The sequence below is a fragment of the Sus scrofa genome, chromosome 1, assembly GCF_000003025.6.
Source record: "Sus scrofa isolate TJ Tabasco breed Duroc chromosome 1, Sscrofa11.1, whole genome shotgun sequence".
NCBI classification, from domain to species: domain Eukaryota; kingdom Metazoa; phylum Chordata; class Mammalia; order Artiodactyla; family Suidae; genus Sus; species Sus scrofa.
Genome location: NC_010443.5, coordinates 203,497,123 through 203,518,490, shown reverse-complemented (window position 1 = coordinate 203,518,490; position 21,368 = coordinate 203,497,123). Strand labels below are relative to the sequence as shown.

Below are 21,368 nucleotides of genomic sequence, written 5' to 3'. Positions count from 1 at the left end.
CCCTAAAAAGCCAAAAAAAAAAAAAGTATTGGTGTCTGGTCCAAGGCCTATTTTCGTACATAAAATTTTATTGCAGCATAGCCATGCTCATTCATTTACACAGTCTGAGGCTGCTTTCATGCACATTTGAATAATTGTTAACAGAGGTCCTGTGGTCCTCAAAGCATGAAATATTTACTCTCTGACCCTTTATAGAAAAAGTTTGCTAGCCCTGCTTTAGGATTTTTATTGCTTAATAATAAATTAAGGAACTCGCTGGAGTTCCCTCGTAGCCTAGTGGTTAAGGATCCAGTATTTTCACCGCTGTGTTGGGTCACTGCTGTGATGTAGGCTCAATTCCTGGCATGGGAGTTTGCCATGAGCATGGCCAAAAACAAAAAAGGAACTTGCTTTCTGCTTCTAGATTAAAGTTGTTTTTATTTTTAATCATAAATAGGAGTTCCTGTTGTGGCCCCAGTAGGTAAAGAAACCAACTAGTATCCATGAGGTTGTGAGTTCGATCCTTGGCCTTGCTCAGTGGGTTAAGGATCCAATGTTGCTGCAAGCTGTGGTATAGGTTGCGGATGTGGCTTGGGTCTGGCATTTCCTGTGGCTGTGGTATAGGCTGATCACTTTGGCTCTGATTAGACCCCTAACCTGGTAACCTCCATATGCCACAGGTGTAGCCCTAAAAAGGAAAAAAAAAAAAAAATCATAAATAGGTGTTGAATTTTATAGTGCTTTTGTTCAATTATAGAGATAAGCGTTTAGTTTTTCTCCTTTAATCTTCATGTAGTAAATTGCATTATAAAATCAGTTAGTAGTAAACCTGTTGGGTTTTTTTTTTTTTTTTTTTTTTTGCTTTTTAGGGCTGTACCCATGGCATATGGAGGTTCCCAGGCTAGGTGTCCAATCAGAGCTGTATCTGGTGGGCTACACCACAGCCACAGCAACACAGGATCTGAGCTGCGTCTGCAACCTATACCACAGCTGACGGCAACACAGGATCCTTAACCCAGTGAGCAAGGCCAGGGATTGAATCTGTCTCCTCATGGATGCTAGTCAGGTTCGTTAACCGCTGAGCCATGACGGGAACTCCCAAACCTGTATTTCTCAAAAAAAAAAAAAAAAAAAAAAATGTGCTCATTTCTTTATATGCTAGTGGATTACATTATCTTAAGAATTTAGGAATATAGCATTGATGCGCATAAGTGATGTTAGCCTGATGTATATAACATTAACTCCAGCCCATCATTTGTACATAGTGCTTCATCTTTGTAGAGTTTTAATCAAAATATTATATATGGTTCATGCATTGTTTAAACGTGTTCTTTGGAGGAGTTCCTGTCATGGCGCAGTGGTTAACGAATCTGACTAGGAACCCCGTGAGGTTGAGGGTTCAATCCCTGGCCTCACTCAGTGGGTTAAGGATCCGGCATTACCATGAGCTGTGGTGTAGGTTGCAGACTCCACTGGGATCCCACATTGCTGTGGCTGTGGCGTAGGCTGGTGGCTACAGCTCTGATTAGACCCCTAGCCTGGGAACCTCCATATGCCACAGGAGTGGCCCTAGGAAAGGCAAAATGACAACAAAAAATGAAAAATAAATAATAAAAAAGTGTTCTTTTGAACTTTCACAGTAATTTCTGTTTCTTAAGTGCTGAGTTGAATTGTGATGGGAACTACTCTGTGTGTTACTGATTCTGATTTGTGCTGAGATTTGCTTCTAATAGGTAGTTTGAGGTTTCAGGTCAGTTAGGTTTGATACTTAAAATACTATAATTTTAAAATGTAACTTAGAAATAAGACTTAACTGTTGTATTCAAAATTCCAGCAATTAAAATTTATTTATTTATTTATTTTTGAGGAGATTTTATAATGATTTTTATTTTTTTCCGCTGTAGCTTATTTATAGTGTTTTGTCAGTTTTCTACTGCACAGCAAGGTGACCCAGTCACACATACATGTATACATTCTTTTTTCTCACATTATCATGCTCTATCACAAGTGACCAGACATAGTTCCCAGTGCTATACGGAAGGATCCCATCAACAATGAAAATTTATGTTGGAGGTTTAGAATGAGATGACCAGAATTGACTGAGGTTGATTGAAATGAAAAGAAAACTACCTTTGAAACCATTTATTCAGATTGTGCTTATCAGTTGTAACCTCAATAAAAATATCCCTTCCATTTTCTTTTTTAGTTTGATGTAAGGATTTTGTTTAAGTAAAAATAGATTGTAATGGACTTTATCAATTATGTTGTTATTTAATAGATCAGATGAAAAGAAGAACATGAACTGGAAGCAGCTTCCCAAAAAGCCATGTAAAAGTCTGATTAGCACCTTGAAGAAATTATATCCCCAGCTATCTTCAGGTAAATATGAGGAAAAAGGAAAGGGATATTTTTATTTTTTATTTATTTACTTTTTCTTCTTAGGGGCTGCACCTGTGGCATATGGAAGTTCCCATGCTAGGAGTTGAATTGGAGCTGTAGCTGCCCACCTACATTGCAGCTTGCTGCAGTGCCAGATCCTTAACCCATTGAGCAAGGCTGAGGATTGAACCCACATTCTCATGGATATTAGTTGGGTTCTTAACCCCCTGTGCCACAGTGGGAATTTTGGAAGGGTTATTTATTTATTTTTTTGGTATTTTGTCTTTTTAGGGCTGCATCCCAGCCATATGGAGGTTCCCAGACTAGGGGTCTAATCGGAGCTGTAGCCACTGGCCTGCACCATAGCCACAGCAACGCCAGATCCCTAACCCACTGAGCAAGGCCAGGGATTGAACCTGAAACCTCTCATGGTTCCTACTTGGATTCATTTCCACTGTGCCATAATGGCAACTCCATCAGAAGGGTTATTTTTAAAGAGAGACTATATATAAGAAAATTCTTAAATTGAAACAATTTTTTCTGCTTAAAGGGGGTTTCATTACAAAGCAAAATTCCCAAAGTTAGAAATTACTATTGTGATTTGTGGGGTTTTTTTGAGCCTATGAGCATGTTTTCTGTGCCCTATCAGAGTCTCCCAGTTAGCCCCTGCCATTGATCTCCTCACATTAATGGAAAGAGGAATGTCAGGAAGTCACGAACTTTATTTTGACAATTTCCTTAATCATTGAATGATTTCATATGTAACATTATATATTAATGCCATTTTCTCTTCTTTCTTCATTTGTCAGTTCACCGAAAAGCTCAAGAAGGTTCAGCAATTGAGATGACTCCAATTGAAGCAGATTTCTCCTGGCAAAAGAAGATGACACAACTTGAGATGGAAATTCAAGAGGCATTTTTGCGCTTTATGGCGTCCATTTTAAAAGGATATAGAACATATCTCAAACCAATCACAGAGGCTCCTTCAAATAAAGCCACAGCTGCTGATTCCTTATTTGACCGACAAGGTGAGTGGCACTGAAAATATGAATACTTTTTAATGAAGTGAGAAATATTTCTTATTTGGCACTGCTACCAAGAAATATTCACTATATAAGTTCTTAGAAATTTATATTAAAATATGATGATCTTGGGAGTTCCTCTTGTGCCTCAGTGGGTTAAGAACCTGATATTGTCTCCATAAGGATGCAGGTTCAACCTCTGGCCTTGCTCTGTAGGTTAAGGCTCCAGCATTGCCTCAAGCTGTGATGTAGGTGAGATGTGGCTTGGATTCAATGTTTCTGTGATTGTGGTATAGGCTTCCAGCTGCAGGGGTTCAGCCCCTAGCCCAGGAACTTCCATATGCTTCAGGTGCGGCTACAAAAAGGGCGGGGGGGGGGGGGCAAAAAACAAACAAACAAACAAAAAAAACTAGCTCAGTGGGATACCCAGTGGAAAATAACCAAAAGCGTTTTTAGAAATGGAACAGATTTTACATAATCATTCAGTGAGAGGATATAAAAATTCAGAAAAAGGGAATATTCTTCTAAACGAGTGTTTTGGAAGACTGCATGGAAGAAGAGTATGACTTTAAAGAATGGGTACAGTTTAAATGGAGATGAGCAAGAAGACTTTCTGAGAAACAATAGGCATTAAAAGTCAGATCTGGATTAAAATATCTACTTTGCTATTCACGAAGACTTTCTGGGGTTCTCTTTTCCCACTAACAAAATGGGGATGATACCTACTTCATGCATAGTTTGGAAATTCAAATGAGATGTATTTGAAGTAACTAGTAGAAGTACAGTGCTCATGGTAATAGCTATTGTTGTTAGTGGTAATAATGAAATGGGAGAAAGCTCAAGAACAAAAGCACAATACATGTGTTAATTTTCCAGAACTGCCAGAAAGAAATGCCATAAATTGGATGGTTTAAACAATAGAAGTCTTATTTTTTCTCAAAATCTGCAGGCTAGAAATCTGAGATCGATGTGTAGCCAGCATTGGTTTCCTCTGAAGCCTTTCTCCTTGGCTTGTAGATGGCAGTCTTCTCTCTGCATCTTTGCATGGTCTTCCTCTGTCTTAATTTGTTTCAAGATTTTCTCTTCCTGTAAGGACACCAGTCATATTAGATAGAGCCCACTCTAGTTTAATCACTTCATGTTTACTTAATTCTTTAACGACCTTATTTGCAAACACGGATACAATTTGAAATCCTGGGAGTTAAGACTTCAACGTAAGAACTTTGGGCTGACACAATTCAGCCTATGGCATTTTTTGGGAAAAAAGATTAAATGGTACGATTTGACTAAGTGAGGCACCTAAGAGGTTTTGTAGACGATAAAGTGGGAAATAAGATTAGAGCTCAGATGGTGGAGACTCTTCAATGCCAGAGTAAGAATATGGAATAGTGGTAGGGAGGTAATCCGTCACTAATTCTTTCTCTTGCTCTCATTCTAAGTAGGAGAGTAGCATTACTAGTGGGATTTAGAAAGATAGATTTTTAATTAGTCTCTGAGGCCTAAGGTTTTTGTTAACAGGATAGCATTTGGTCTAACAGGAGTGCAGACATTTGACACAAAATAACACAAATACTAATTACATTTTACTAAGTGCGTTGTAAAGGACAGTATTGATTACAAAAATTCCCTGAATAAGAAACATTTAAGCTTATTGAAAAAAGAATAGGATTTAGCTTTTGGGCTGTTTCTAGGGATACTTTCATAAACATAAAATTAGAATGATATAATGTATCTTCATAGAGCCATCGTCCAACTGCAGTAGTAGTAGCAGTCAGCATTCTGTCCTTGTAGTTTCATCTATCTTTAGTTTACCCTTCCTTCCTCCCTTTCTCCTCCTCTTGCCCACCCATCCCTTTCTTTCTTTCTAAATTCCAAATAGGACATCATTTGTAAGCTGTGTTTAGAATTTTCTGAATTTATATGTGTTTTTAACTGTGTCCCTATGATATTATTTAACCTTTCCTCCATCATCTGTATTTACTGTAAACTTGTGGTTGAATTAAGAGCCACATTGTTCAATAGAAATATAAGGTGAACATGATGGAGGATAATGTGAGAAAAATATATATATGTGACTGGGTCACATTGCTGTATGGTAGAAAATCGACAGAACACTGTGAACCAACTATAATGGAAAAAATAAAAACCATTAAAAAAAATGTAAGGTGAGCTAATATAATTTAAGATTTGCTGGTAGAAACAGTTTTTTAAAAAGCAGTAGGGGAAGTTAATTTTAATATGTTTTCTCTAACATATCTAAAATAATATCACTTCAACATGTAATCAGAGTTTAAAATTTTTATGAAGTATTTTACGTTATTTTTCTGTACTATGGCCTTGAAATTGATCTATATTTACAGCACATCTCAGTTTGGACCAGCCATATTTAAATTGCTGAATTGCCACAGGTAGTGGTTACTCAGTTAAACATTACTGACCTAGAGCTTGATTATATTCAGTTTGTTTTCTTGACAAGTGGTATTAAAACACATAATGCCTGCTAATTCTTATTGCATATTGGTCTTTGTCTTATTTTTATTGTTCTTAAGATTGATCTGTGGGTATTGTCATCCATTCATTTGTTACAGTTTCCCCATCAGTCTTTCAATTAATTGTTCTAGCAGTCTTTACTAATCATTGCTTAGATACATTAGAAGATCCATTGGAAGAAGAGAAAAAGACTTTCTAACCCCTCTCCCCTTCCCTTCCTTCACTGGTAACCATGAGTTTGTTTTCTGTATCTGTGAGTCTGTTTCTTATGGGTTATATTCACTATTTTGTTTTATTTTCTTTGATTCTATATATATATATATATGATAACATATTTTTCATTCTGTGCCTCATTTTCACTAAGCATAATAGTTATCCATGTTTTTGCAAATGGCAGAATTCCATTCTTTTTTATGGATGAGTGATATTCCTCTGTGTGTGTTTATCTCACAACTTCCTTATCCATTCATCTCTTGACCACTTAGGTTGCTTCTGTATCTCAGCTATTACAAATAGTGCTGCTATGAACATCGGGGTGCATGTATCTTTTGGAATTAGTGTTTTTATTTTATCCAGATATATACCCGGCAATGGAATTTCTGGATCATATGGTAATTCTATTTTTAGTTTTTTAAAGAAACTTCCTGTGCTGTTTTCTCAGTAGCTGGACCAATTTACGTTCCCATCAGCATTGTATAAGGGTTCCCTTTTTTCTGCATCCTCACCAAAGTTTTGATTTTTTTTTTTTTTTTTTTTTTAAATGGCCACACCTGTGGCATATGGGAGTTCCTGGGCCAGGGAATTCCTGAGCTGTAGCTGCGACCTATACCACAGCAATGCCAGATCATTTAACCCACCATGCCAGACTGGGAATTGAACCCACACCTCTGCAGTGACCCAAGCTGTTACAGTCAGATTCTTTTTTGTTTTTTTGTTTTGTTTTGTTTTGTTTTGCTTTTTAGGGCCATACCTGTGGCATGCGAGTTCCCAGGCTAGGGGTCGAATTGGAGCTACAGCAGCTGGCCTACACCACAGCCCCAACAATGGAGGATCTGAGCCGCATTTGCAACCTACACCACAGCTCATGGCAGTACCGGATCCCTGACCGGCTGAGTGAGGCTGGGGATAGAATCCATATCCCTCATGAATAATAGTTGAATTCATTTTCTCTGAGCCACAATGGGAACTCCCTGCAGTTGGATTCTTAACCCACTGTGCCACAGCGGGAATTCTAGCAACATTTGTTATCTGTGTTCTTTTTGATAATAGCCATTCTGACACATGTGAGGTAATACCTCATGTGGTTTTGGTTCATATTTCTCTAATTAATGATGTTGATCATCTTTTAATGTGCCCTTTGGTCATCTGAATGTTCTCTTTGGAAAAATGTCTAAAGAAAGATTTTTTTAAATGAGAGGGACTCAAGAGTTCCCCGGTGGGTTAAGAATCTGGCATTGTCAGTGCAGCAGTCGAGGTTGCTGCTAGGGCACAGGTTCCACCCCTGTCCCAGGAATTTGCACATGCCATGGTCATGGCCAAAAACAAAACAAAACAAAAACAAAACTTGAGTGTGCTGAAAGCTAGCTAATAGGGAGAATTGCTCAAAGACTTTGAAAGGGCTGGAGTCCAAGGCTCATGAGGTGGCTTTTTATACTCATTATAAAATAAGGTAAGGAATAAATGATAGCTGCAGAGAGTTATAGATTTTATAGTGAGATGATGTAGTTCTCATTTAATAGTTTTTATTTTCTCTGCAATATAAAGTATGATCGTTCAGGAATGGGGGAAAGCACCTGAAGGGAGAGTATTTAAACACTGGAAATAACTGTAAAAACATGGGTAAAGGGAAATCATTTGGCTCCAGAAATGTAGTGTGGTTGCTGGACAGGGTTGCTATAAGTGGCTCTGATCCACCTAGCTAAGGAACTTCCCCCCACCCCTCAGCCCCCACCCTCAACCTTTAAATTGTGCTCAGTGGAGTTCCTTTTGCGGCTTAGTGGGTTAAGAACCTGATATAGTCTTAGGTATCGATCACTCAGTAAGTTAAGGATTCTGCATTGCCGCAAGTTGTGACATAAGTTGTTGATGCGACTTGGATCCAGTGTTGCTGGTGTAGGTCCCAGCTGCAGCTCCAATTCCACTCCTTTCCCAGGAGCTTCCATATGCTGCAGGTGTGGCCATAAAAAGAAAAAAATTATGCTCAACCACACTGGTGCCAGTCTAAAGAAAGCAGGCAGTATGTTGTTCCACACTGTATGTTGTTATACTAGATGAGTTTGACAAAAAAGACAAAAGGGCGTAAGAATTGAGAGTGTTGACAACAAAGTAATTAAAATGATGTACATGTACATGGAATCAATATTAGATAGAGAAGTGAAGATAGAAGGGTATATATAGAATGCAAAAGGGCAAACAGGTTATGGATTTCAATGAACCTGTCTCCTTCTTCCCCCCATCCTCACCCCCGCAGAAGTCTTGGTGGAAGGAACTTAAGCATACCACATAAACAGGGAGAAATATGTAAAGTAGAGATTTGGGGGCAGAACTGTTTACAGTGCTGCCAGGAAAAGTCCAGGGAGTGTGTGACTTTGTAGAAGTTGGTGATTGAGGTGGGATAGATCAAAGATCACTGGAAGTTAAGAAATTAAAAACTCATAAAATGTTGGATGGTTGGTACTTGGCGGGTGTTGAAGAATGTAGATGGTAGGAATTGGAGAGGAGAAAACTTCAAATTAGGTGCCTTGCTCTTCAGTGAGTGAAGGAGAGAGTGTCTCTGAAGTCAGTAGGGAATGGGTGGACTAGCCAGATGCTCAAACCTTCAGTGAGCAGGAATTTTTACAAGATGATACAGAAATAATTGTTTGCTGGCATTGCAGGGCAAGGACTTGACCTTTCCTGCTTGAGATTATGTGGAGTGTCGGAAATTTCTCCTTGAGAGCTGTAGGACTCGAGGCTCCTTATAGGAGATTCTTACTTCAGGAAAAGGTTAATGGTATAAGTTAAGTTTTTTTGTGGTTGAGTCAGGCAAAACAGACTATGGTTACTAGAGGCTTCTGTAAATGTGCAGATATATATATATATATATATATAGAGAGAGAGAGAGAGAGAGAGAGAAAGCAGTATAGATTATATAATATTTTGTTCCACCTTAAAATCTGAATTTAATTGTAATTTTTTTTTCTTCAGGATTTTTAAAAAGCCGAGATCGTGCCTATACAAAATTCTACACCCTTTTATCCAAAACACAGATTTTTATTCGTTTCATTGAAGAATGTAGTTTTGTAAGTGATAAAGACACTGGATTGGCTTTTTTTGATGATTGCATAGAAAAGGTAAAAATTTGTCCTATATAATAATGTTAAGGAAAAATTTAATAGTTTGTTTACCTTTATAGTCATCATTGTTATTATTAGCCCAGATGATCTGAGGAAGGCCCTATATATGGGAGGGGGTGGGTGGGTAAGTGTGCACACATACACATATGCAAATGTCCCATTCTGAGCTTAATCTAAGGATTATGTTCCTTTGAGGTATCTAGTGCAATTAGTACAATCCATAGCTAATTTTTCTTTTTGAATCTCACTTTCATTTTGTATTAAGTACTGAGGACATTTCATTGAACATCCTAAATATTTATTTTTTTACAAGAATAAGATTTAGTAGTTCATTTAAAAAGTTTAGTTTTCTGAGTAATGACAGTTTTCTGTTACTTTATTTTAATATCTTTCCAGATACTTTTTCTAATATGTTTCTTTTGTCCTAATGAGGGGTGTTTGGAAACATGATAAATTTTAATAAAGCTTTACTCACCTATCTTAAGCAAGTTTAAGTTGATTTTTGACAGTGATGACTCATTTTTTTCCTCTTTTTTTAAGTTGAAGTATAATTGATTTACAATGTTGTGTTAATTTCTGTTGTACAGCGAAGTAACTCAGTTATTCATTTATATATACATTCTTTTCTGTGTTCTTTTTCTGTTATGGTTTATCTCAGGATATGGAATATTGTTCCTTGTGCTATACAGTAGGACCTTGTTGTTTATCTCATTTTTAATAGAGCTCTTATTTTTGCTAAATGGGTCTTAGGACTGATTGTTTATGCAAACTATTTATTGTATAAAATTTGAGATTGTATCCAAAGAAGGTGGGATATTATGATAATGTAATTTTTATGGTCTCTTAATGATTTGTATCTTTTAGAAAACTTGAATAATTCCGTCAGTGTGGTCTAAAACTCCAGGAATATGATTAAAGCTATTCAACATTTTTGTTTATTTATAAAATTGGTAGACCAGTATCGTCCAGATAGAAGCTTTGATAATGTCAGTCATTAATATAGGGATTTAGTAATAATGAAATGTTTGATTTGAAAAAACAGATTTTCTTGTGATGGCCCATCTTTTGCTTGTGAGGGATTTACGAACAAACAAATCAAAATGAATAGTTTTCTATTTTAATAGCCATACGAAAAATATTACACTTTAACTTAATAGTGTAGGGCCCCCAAAATATATTGTAAAGTGTTTCATATCTGTCTAGTATTTAAAAAGTGTAGTTTTTTTTAACACTAAGCAGATACTTTTTTAAGTAAGAATTTTAGATAATTTTTACTAATTTACAGTACACATTTTTACTAAGAATTCTTTTCTTTCTTTTTTTTTTTTTTCTAGTTGTTTCCTGATAAAGGCACAGAGAAAACGGATAAGGTATTTTTTTTCTTAAATTTCAGTTTTGACATTTCAAAATTAGATCTTGCTTATATGCAAATTAATTGGAGTAAATAATTATTTTTAGGTTGATTTTGATTCAGCAGAAGATACCAGATTGATAGAGCTAGATGATTCACAGAAAAGTGAGCACACTGTATTCATAATGCCACCTGAGCCCCCTCCTGATGATGGAAAAGATCTGTCACCAAAGTACAGGTAGCAGGAATTTTTTAAAAGAGCTGGTTGGGCACAGATGTAATAATTGAGCTCTTGCAATTATTAGTAGATAATTGTAAAGATCATTTTAAAAATGTATTCAGTGAACTAATGGAGATGAATATTTTATGGAAATATCACCAGATATTGTAATTTAAGAACTGTATAGCCCTGTTGGAAGGGAAGCCAGATGTTGATTACTATTAACCTAAACATTTACATATTTAGATATTTACATATTTAAAACATTTATTACATTAAAATAAACATCTTTTAATCTTAAAAATTTCATTTATGAAAGCATTTGCCTTTGTGACCCCCTCCCTTTGGGGGGTTTTGTTGTCAGTATAAGGACCATGAAATTCTTACGCATTAGTAAAACACCAGAGAAATCTTTTTTTTTTTTTTCTCCTTTTTAGGGCTGCATGTGCAGTGCATGGAAGTTCCTGAGCTAGGAGTTGAATTGAATCGGAGCTACAGCTGCTGGCCTACTCCACAGCCAAAGCAATGCCAGATCCGAGCTGCGTCTACAACCTACACCACAGCTCACAGCAATGCCGGATCCTTAACCCACTGAGTGGATCCTAGTGGGGTTCTTTAACCACTGAGCCACAAAGGGAACTCCAAATATCAGAGAAATCTTAAAAGTAGAGGGCCAAGATTCATTCTTTTTTTTTGTCTTTTTGCCTTTTCTTGAGCCACTCCCACAGCATATGGAGGTTCCCAGGCTAGGGGTCTAATTGGAGCTGTAGCCACCGGCCTACACCAGAGCCACAGCAACACGGGATTTGAGTTGCGTCTGCGACCTACACCACAGCTCCTGGCAACTCCAGATCCTTAACCCACTGAGCAAGGCCAGGGATCAAACCTGCAACCTCATGGTTCCTAGTCGGATTCATTAACCACTGGGCCACGACGGGAACTCCAAGAATCATTCTTTATTAAACTCGAAGAATAGGATTTGGAAGGGAATCTTTTAAGAAAGTAAAATGTATTTGATTGTTTATTAAGATCATGATAATACATGATGACAGTTTAATAAATTTATAAATTGAACAAAAACCTAGAACATCATTTTAGTACCACTACCTAATGCCTGTTAACAATTGTATGTATATATTTTTTGTCTTTTTGTATATAAATTTGCATTTACTCTTTTTTTTGGCCACACCTACAGCATGTGACACCTGGGCCAGCAATCAAACCTGCACCACAGCTGCAGCAATGCCAGATCCTTAACTTGCTGAGCCACAATGGGAACTCCTTGCATGCCTTTTTTGTGATTTGTTTAATAGTCTCCTGTGGGTTTATTTATAGTTCTTTGCTGTCTATATCTTTGTGTGTATACATAATTATTTTCTTAGGCTGTATTCCTAAAAGAATTTCTAGGGCAAAGGGAATATAAAATCAGTGTTTTCTAAAAATATAGAATTAATATATAGTCTCACCAGGACTGCATAAGAATGAAAAATTTATACTTGAGAGTGAGTTGTTTAATTAAATACTATTTTGATCGTATGGTAATTATAGAATTTTTTTTTTTTTTTTTTTTTTTTTTTTTACTTTGGCTTAATCACTGTGCATTGGAATGCAGGTATTGACAAACATGGTAAATAGGGAAAGGCATTGTATTCCAGAAGAAAATTGGCCAAAGGAAACATGTTAGCAGTTTCTGAGAAGAAATTCCAATAGTCAATAATATGAAAATGTTCCTGTTGTGGCTCTGTGGTAATGAACCCAACTAGTATCCATGAGGATGGGAGATCGATCCCTGGCCCCACTCAGTGGGTTAAGTATCCGGTTTTGCCATCAGCTGCAGTATAGGTCTCAGACTTGGCTCCCATCTGGCATGGCTGTGACTGTGGCTGGCATCTGCAACTCTGATTTGACCCTTAGTCTGGAAACTTCTGTATGCCGTGGGTGTGGCCATAAAAAGACAAAAAATAAAGTTTTTAAAAAAGAAAAGAAAAAAAAGAAAATGTAAACTTTCTAGTATTTAAGGAAATGCAAACCAAAATGATGAGTAGAAGCATTTTTAATGTATCGGATTGAGGATAGGCTATCCCACCAGTAGAGTGTATTTAGAGTTTATGTAGGTATAACCTTCTGGAAGTAATTTGATAGTGATTATAATAATTTTTAATTCTTTTGACAAACATTGACCGTAGAAAACTCTGTTATTGGGTATTATCCTAAGAAATTAAGTAAAAGTATTCACAAAGATATATGTACAAAAATGCTTAACTGTAAACATGGAGAAATAACCTAGAAATGTTCAAGAGTAAAGAATTGATTAAAGTATGGCATATCCCTAATATAAAAGTATTACGGATTTTTTCCTTTTAAATATGAATGCAAAATACCTTTAAAGGGAAACAAAATTACAGGGTATACTAAATGTTACTTTTTAATATAAATTATCATTGAACACATGGGTTCTCTTGAAAAGGGTATTAATTCCTCTGTCACGTAAGATATCAGAGTTTTCTGTGTTACAGGAATTGGTTGAAAATAACATATGGGATGAGGAGGAGTAAAAGTTTCCATATAGAATATCTGTGTATCCTATAATTACCTCATCTTATATTTTTGAAAAAAAAATTTGTATAAGAATTTTGAAGAATAATATTGGGTGCATTTGAAATTTGAAAATATTCACCTAAATTCTAGCCTAATATGAAGAGTTAATGTATTTTAAATCAGCAGTTCTATTTTTGCTTTTTATTTTAGTTACAAATACTTTCCAAGACTGGACCTTAAGCTTTTTGACAGACCACAGGAGTTGAAACTTTCTTTTAGTAGACACCCTACTGGGAGTAGCATTACAAACAGTCCAGCTCTCATGGCTAAGAGAACTAAACAGGTCAGATATTCTTTATCTAATACATGTTAATTTAAAATGTAAGCTATGTATATGTGATATGCAGCTCATAGTTTAGAATTATCACCCACAGCAATCATTTCAAAACCCACTGTGCTTGTTAATGAATTAAAATAGATTTCTTGCAACCCTATTTATAATACTGAGGCTGAAGTTTTGGAATGGTTTTGTTTTAAGGGAACCTTGGGATCTAAATACTCTTTAAAAAATATCTTTATTGAAGTAAAATTCACATACCATACAATTCAGTCATGTAAATTATACTCACTGGCTTTCAGTGTATTCACCGTGTTGTACAACAAACACCACGATCAATTGTAGAACATTTTCATCACCCTAAAAAGAAAGCCCAAACCTCTAAGCTGTTAACTTCCAGTTCCTCAATCTCCCACAGCCCTTAGGCAACCACTAATCTATTTTCTGTCTATAGTTTTGCCTATTCTGGGCATTTCATAAAAATGAAATTGTACAAGATGTGGCTTTTTGTGACTGGCTTCTTTTCACTTAGTGTAATGTTTTTAAGTTTCATCTATGTTACAGAATGTATCAGTATTTCATTTATTTTTATTGCTAAATAATATGCCATTGTGTGGAATATTTTATTTATCCATTCGTGTACATGTGGGTGAGTCCTACTTTTTGGCTATTGTGCATATAGTGCTGCTATAAACATTTTTGTGTGTTATGTTTTGGATATATGTTTTCTTTGGGTATGTGCCTAGAAGTGGAATTGCTGTGTCATATTGTAACTCTGTGTTTAATCTTCTGAGAAACTGTCAGACCTTTTTCTGAAGTGGGTGAATACACCATTTAAAATTCCCACCAACAGTACATGAGGGTTCCACATTCACCACATCCTTGCTATTTTTTGTTAACTCTTGTCTTTTTTATTATAGCTATCCTAGTGGGTATGAAGTATATATATACTATTATATGTATATATAATATATACTGAATGTTACATTCTAAACAGTTAACTTAGGATAACCTATACATCTTGCTTTAATACTGTATCTGATCTAGATATAAAGAATTAAACCTATGGTTAGGTGTGAGTTAAAATTAAACATTCTTTGTACATATACTGACATTTTGGGGGTCTGCAAAACATGGGAAATATCAAAATGAAATTCTTAGTTCAGGTTTTGCCAACTCATATACAATCCCTTAACTCCTAGAGGTAACCTGAGGTGATCCTTAATTTCATACAGTAGTATACTGTTAGCAGCTTAATAAAGGCAAGCTTTGGAATTCCCATTGTGGCACAGCAGAAACAAATCTGACCAGGAGCTATGAGGTTGCAGGTTCAATCCCTGGCCTCACTCAGTGGGTTAAGGACCCGGCGTTGCCATGAACTGTGGTGTATGTCACAGATGTGGCTCAGATTTGGTGTGGCTGTGGCGTAGGCTGGCAGCTGTAGCTCACATTATACCCCTAGCCTGGGAACCTCCATATGCTGCAAGTTTGGCCCTAAAAAAATAAAAATAAAAATAAAGGCAAGCTTTTTATTTTTATTTTATTTGTCTTTTTAGAGCCACACCCATGGCATATGGAAGTTCCCAGACCTTGGGGTCAAATTGGAGCTGTAGCTGCCAGCCTACACCATAGCCACAGCAATGTGGGATCTGAGCTGCTTCTGCAAACTATGCCACAGCTCATGGCAACGCCAGATACTTAACCCACTGAGCGAGGCCAGAGATCAAACCCGCATCCTCATGAATACTAGTCGGGTTCGTTACTGTTGAGCCACAACAGGAACACCAGGGGCAAGTTTTTTAAATGGAGAATTTTGCTTCTAAGTTTTTAAATTTTACTTTAACCAGAATTTTTTTCAGGCACAATCTCTTAGAAATAGAGCTTATAAGAATGTGTTTATTTATAACTCATCCCAGCAGAGGGATCTTTAGTGCAAGGCATATCAGGCTGACCTGTCTGGAGGGCTCTTTAGTTTTCTGGGAATACATAGAGTTTGCTAAAACTCAGCGTGTGATTTTGATGCCTTTCTCTCTTCTGTTTAAGTCAGAATGACAATCAGAAATAGATAACATGACTATCAAAAACTATTAGGTAGGAAGATCTGTGATCTTTCTCAGACTACAAAGACCTGCAAAGGAATAGGTCCTTTTTTAACAAATCACTCAGTGAAGAAATTAACCCAGAGGATTGAGTGGAAATTTTTGTGCAGAATAGTCTAAGGCATCTTAAACTTTAGCAGGAAGAGTGAGAGGACTCTGACTTTTCAAGAACGATGTTGTAGAGCTCATAAATGGTTAAATCCTTTTCATTTATCAGACAGGAATGCCTTCTATGTGAAGGGCACCTAATTTATGATTATATTAAAGAATTTCTCATCTATTAGACACATGCTTGCCAACAAATAGTATAAAGTGCTTCTATAAAAAGAACCATGTGGCACTAAGTAGTAGGAAGCCATTTACAGCAGCAAAACTGTGAAATACTTGATTTTAGAGTCAAATTTTGCATTAAATTCTTTTCTCCTTTTTACATCTCATTTTTTCTATCATCTCAATTAATTTTAGTAAATGCCATGATGTTTTATTTATTCTCTTTCTAGGAGATAAAAACAGCTCATAAGTTGGCGAAAAGATGTTATACAAATCCACTACAATGGGCCAAGTGTCTCTTCAGTCATTGTTACAGTTTATGGTTTATTTGTCTCCCAGCCTATGTTAGAGTTTCTCATCCTAAGGTCAGAGCACTTCAGCAGGCATATGATGTACTTATTAAGATGCGGGAAACAGATGTGGATCCTCTAGATGAGGCAAGTATAACAAATTGTTATTGTTACTAAGATAAATTTTATTTGTATTTTAAAGAAAATTTAGTTCTCAATTGCTTTCAGATATCCTCAGGTATTTTCTTTAAGTAGGAAAGGTAAAACTGTTAACTCTATTTCATAGAGCTAATGCTTATTATTTATTTTAAAATACATTTATTTAGGGAGTTCTGTCATGGCTCAGCAGAAACAAATCTGTCTAGTATCCATGAGGATGCAGGTTTGATCCCTGGCCTTGCTCAGTGGGTTAAGGACATGCCATTGCTGTGAGCTGTGGTGTAGGTCTCAGATGTAGCTGGGATCCTTCATTGCTATGGCTGTGGCTGGCAGCTATAACCCCAGTTTGACCCGTAGCCTGGGAACTTCATTTGCCACTGGTGCAGCCCTAAAAAGACAAATATATATTTGCAGAAACTTTACTTAGACCAAATTGTTTGCCCTTGATAAATAGAAAAACTACTACTTTATTTTATTCTTAAGATAACTTTAAGTGGCTCTTCACTTAGGATCTGTGTCCTAGAGTGAGTTACATAACCTCTGTGTTTCAGATAGTGTATCTGAAAATACAGATCTGAGTTTCTCAACCTTGGCACTGTTGACATTTTGATGAGCATCTTTATTTATTGTGGGGTCCAATCCTGTACGTGGTAGGATGTTTACCGGCATCCCTGGCCTTTACCCATTAGATGCCAGTAGCTCTGTGGAATCAAAAAATGTCTGCAGACATTGCCAGATGTCCCCTAGAGGATAAAGTCGCCTCATTGATGTAGATAATGATATTTAGTTCCTTTCCTCAAATGGTTAATTTGAAGGTTAAATCAGTTCATGTATATAATGTGCCTAAGATTAGTCCCTGGCTGATAGTAAGCACTCAGTGAACATTGTGCTGAATCTCTTAAACCTCAGAACCGCCTTCAAAGATAGATTGTGTTATTATCCAGCTAATGGTTAAAGAAACTGAATTACTTATTCAGCCCTTCTCTTTGCTGTTTTTCCCCTTTAAATTTTATTTTTTGTGTTAAAAATAACTATAAATGATATTTAGAACCAGATTAGAATTTAAAATGTAGTTGGAATAAAAATTCAGAATAAAGGGTGTTTGTGAAGGAGGAGAGCACAAAGTTAGAAGAGATATGGGGAGTTCTTATGTGGCACAGTGGGTTAAGGATCCCACGTTATCACTGCAGCAGCTCAGGCCCAGGAACTTCTGCATGCCGTGGGCATCACCAAAAAAAAAAGAGAGAGAGAGAGAAAGAGAGAAATGGGATTGAAGAGGAAAGGCCATATGATAGGCCTAAGCAGTAAATATAATTTTCTTCTCTTTTAAAATAAAAAAGATCCAAAACCAGTAAAGCATGTACATTATTAAGATGTGATAATGCTTGTGGCCACACTCAAACTCAATTTTTGTCAAAGTATGATCTGTATGTTTAAACTTTTCAAAAAGATAAAGTTAAAAAACAAGTAATAAAATGTCCATGCTCACATTTGATTACATTTTCTTCTCTTGTTTATAAAACTATTTGGAAATTAAGTGCTTGATTAGAATTAGTGTCTTGTACTTCATGCATTTTAATGTTTTCAAAAACTTGTTCTGATAGTTTTTATATTTCAGATGTATTTTAAGATGTGTTTTAACTTTGTGAAAGCATAGAATTTTTTTTTTTTTTTTGCCATTTCTTGAGCCGCTCCCACAGCATATGGAGGTTCCCAGGCTAGGGGTCGAATCGGACCTATAGCTGCCAGCCTACGCCAGAGCCACAGCAACGTGGGATCCGAGCTGCGTCTGCGACCTACACCACAGCTCACGGCAACGCCGGATCCTTAACCCACTGAGCAAGGGCAGGGACCGAACCCGCAACCTCATGGTTCCTAGTCGGATTCGTTAACCACTGCGCCACGACGGGAACTCCCCAAGCATAGAATATTTTAAAAGTGCTTTAAAATGTGTTCTGTCAGAGAGAGCTAGTTTTAATTATGTGACTGCATACTAAACTCAAAGCACGATACTTAAGTTTCTTTGATAAGTTCATAAGACAAGCTGGCCTGAAAAATAATTCCATCTACAGAAATTAAGGTTCTATGGTAGTCTTTGTTACAAGTAATTACATTCTTCTGCCTTTTTTTTTTTTTTTTTTTTTTTGTCTTTTGTCTTTTGTCAGCCACACCCATGGTATATGGAGGTTCCCAGGCTAGGGGTCTAATTGGAGCTGCAGCTGCCAGCCTACGCCACAACTCACAGCAACTCCAGATCCTTAACCCACTGAGCAAAGCCAGGGATCAAACCTACAACCTCATGGTTCCTAGTTGGATTTGTTTCCTCTGCGCCACGACGGGAATTCCATTCTTCTGTTTTTCTAACGTGCAACAGTTATGACTAGTAAGCTAAAAAACTTTTTTAGACTCTTTCCCAAATGAACACTCTGATAGAAGGTTTAAAATTTGGAGGTTAATTTGTTGTATTCCTGCTTCTGATAAGTTTATTGACAGATTTGTGGTCACCTGAAGTGACTCTGTATCTCTACAAGTAGAAGAAAGAAATGTTTATTTTAAAACTTAAGGATGCATATTTGGCATATTTGATACATTTTGTTTATTGATTGCACATAGAATAGCACATTAAAATTTTCACAGTATTTTTATGTGGATTATTTCCTTTGGTATTCCTAGCAACTTTACGAAGTTATTTATTTATTTATTTATTGGATTTTTAGGGCCACACATGTGGCATATGCAGGTTCCCAGGCTAGGGGTAGAATCAGAGCGGTAGCCAGCCTATGCCACAGCCTTAGCAACACAGGCTCTAAGCCACATCTGTGACTTATACCAGAAGTACATGGCACTGCCAGATCCTTAACCCACTGAGTGAGACCAGGGATCAAACCCATATCCTCATGGATACTATTCAGATTCATTTCCACTGAGCCACAGCGGAAACTCCTATGAGGTAATTTATATATTAGCTAACATTTTACAAAGAAAAAAATTTGAAACTTAAATGACCCACATATAAGGCCACTCAGCAAGTAAGTGGTTTTGATTTTTAGGTTCATACTCCATTAGAACTCACTGTAATGCTTAATGTTTTTTTTTTGACAGATTTATGTTCTATATATTATGTTTATAAAAGTTGTAATAACCTAGAATTTAAAATAAAACTCAGAGAAGACCCAGAAATAGCATATAGGCTAAATTAAAATGCATAATGTGTTTTTGCTTTTAATACCATTTACTGAATTTTTATCAAAATGAAATGTCTGTGTCAAGCTTATTTTTTCCCCCCAACTTTTTAGGGCTGCACCTGTGGCATATGGAAGTTCTCAGGCTAGGGATCAAATCAAAGCCAGGGATTGAACCTGCATCCTCATGGATACTAGTAGGGTTCATAATGCACTGAGCCACAACATGAACTTTGTTTCAGGCTTAATTCTTACATTGTCTCATCAGTCTATTTATATAGATGTTGTTGTACAATATGTATATGTAACAAACCACTCCAGAACTTAGTGGATTAAAATAACCATTTTATTAAATCTTATTATTTTTGGAGAATCTGGAAAGGATTTTGGGTGATTTTTCCAATCCATATTGCATTAACTAGAAACACTTGGTTGTAATCAGTTGCTAGTTGGTCTGGTCTGGAAGGTCTATGATAGCTTAACTCAAATGATAGCGGGGTACCTTGGTATCTAGAAGGCTGGTCTCAAAGGGACCCCTCTCCTTTCCATGTGTCTCAGGACTTCTCAATGTGATACTTGGGCTTTTCTTATAGTAGTTTAGCATTCCAAAAGCATTTGTTTCAAGAGAGAGAAGGTGGAAATTGATCTTCCTTAAGGCTTAAGCCAGGAAACTGGTCACTTGAGGCAAATTCTGATGATCATGCATTCTCAGAGGCCCTTCTCCCTCAATTCAAGGGAATGGACTTGGACCTCTTAATGGGAGGGGTAGCAAAGAGTTTGTGGCCGTCTTTTGTCTACCTTAGATAGCCGTAAGGTTTCATGTTGTAGGCAACAAAATGCTGCAATTGAAAAATCATATCCTTGACATTGTTACTATTTTTCTAGTTTGGTGTCTTGCTCTTAGGCAGGTAAGAAGGAAGCTTGGAGGAATACTTTGTAAATGTCAAAATAAATTAATTATTAAGAATGGTTTTGGGAGTTCCCATCGTGGCGCAGTGGTTAACGAATCCGACTAGGAACCATGAGGTTGCGGGTTCGGTCCCTGCCCTTGCTCAGTGGGTTAAGGATCCGGCGTTGCCGTGAGCTGTGGTGTAGGTTGCAGACGCAGCTCGGATCCCGTGTTGCTGTGGCTCTGGTGTAGGCCGGTGGCTGCAGCTCCGATTCGACCCCTAGCCTGGGAACCTCCATATGCCGCGGGAGCGGCCCAAGAAATAGCAAAAAGACAAAAAAAAAAAAAAAAAAAAAAAAAAAAAAAAAAAAAAAAGAATGGTTTTGGAAATTCAGATTAATCCCAATTTGACATATAAAGTGACTTTTCATGGCTCATAGAATCTTAGAGTTGAATAGGACTTCAAGATATTTTGGTACAACTTCAAGCTAAACCTGAGATGTTAAAGTCTAACTTCTTGAGACCTAGCCTTTGCTTGAGTAGGATCTAACTGAGAAAGTGCATTTTATGCGAGTTCCATCTCCTTATGGCTTTTTTCCGATTGCACAAGACTGCTTCTTTTAAGTGAAAACTCTTAAGATATTTGAAGAACTCTCTTGTGCCACATTCTCCTTAATCCTGTCATGCATCTTACCTAGTTCCCCCATTTATTCCTGATTAATGTAGTTTCCAAACACTTATTTAACCTAGTCATCTATCTATGAAGTTGCTCTAAACAGTTCCTGACCACCTCCTGCTCCTAAAGTAAACTCGCCATTTCTAGTTTTG

General features: G+C 36.8%; 1 protein-coding gene across 2 annotated transcripts in view; it reads left to right on the top strand.

Annotated features, from left to right (window-relative positions):
* The window catches only part of DENND4C (DENN domain containing 4C), a 151,467-nt gene that overhangs the window by 82,808 nt on the left and 47,291 nt on the right, over window positions 1-21,368 (top strand). For both annotated transcript variants that reach the window (XM_021063184.1, XM_021063185.1), the window contains 7 exons: window positions 2,258-2,358; window positions 3,168-3,386; window positions 9,057-9,202; window positions 10,540-10,575; window positions 10,664-10,794; window positions 13,525-13,657; window positions 16,251-16,457. In XM_021063184.1, coding sequence (XP_020918843.1) covers window positions 2,258-2,358; window positions 3,168-3,386; window positions 9,057-9,202; window positions 10,540-10,575; window positions 10,664-10,794; window positions 13,525-13,657; window positions 16,251-16,457 — 973 coding nt within the window. The remainder of the gene's footprint in view (window positions 1-2,257; window positions 2,359-3,167; window positions 3,387-9,056; window positions 9,203-10,539; window positions 10,576-10,663; window positions 10,795-13,524; window positions 13,658-16,250; window positions 16,458-21,368) is intronic.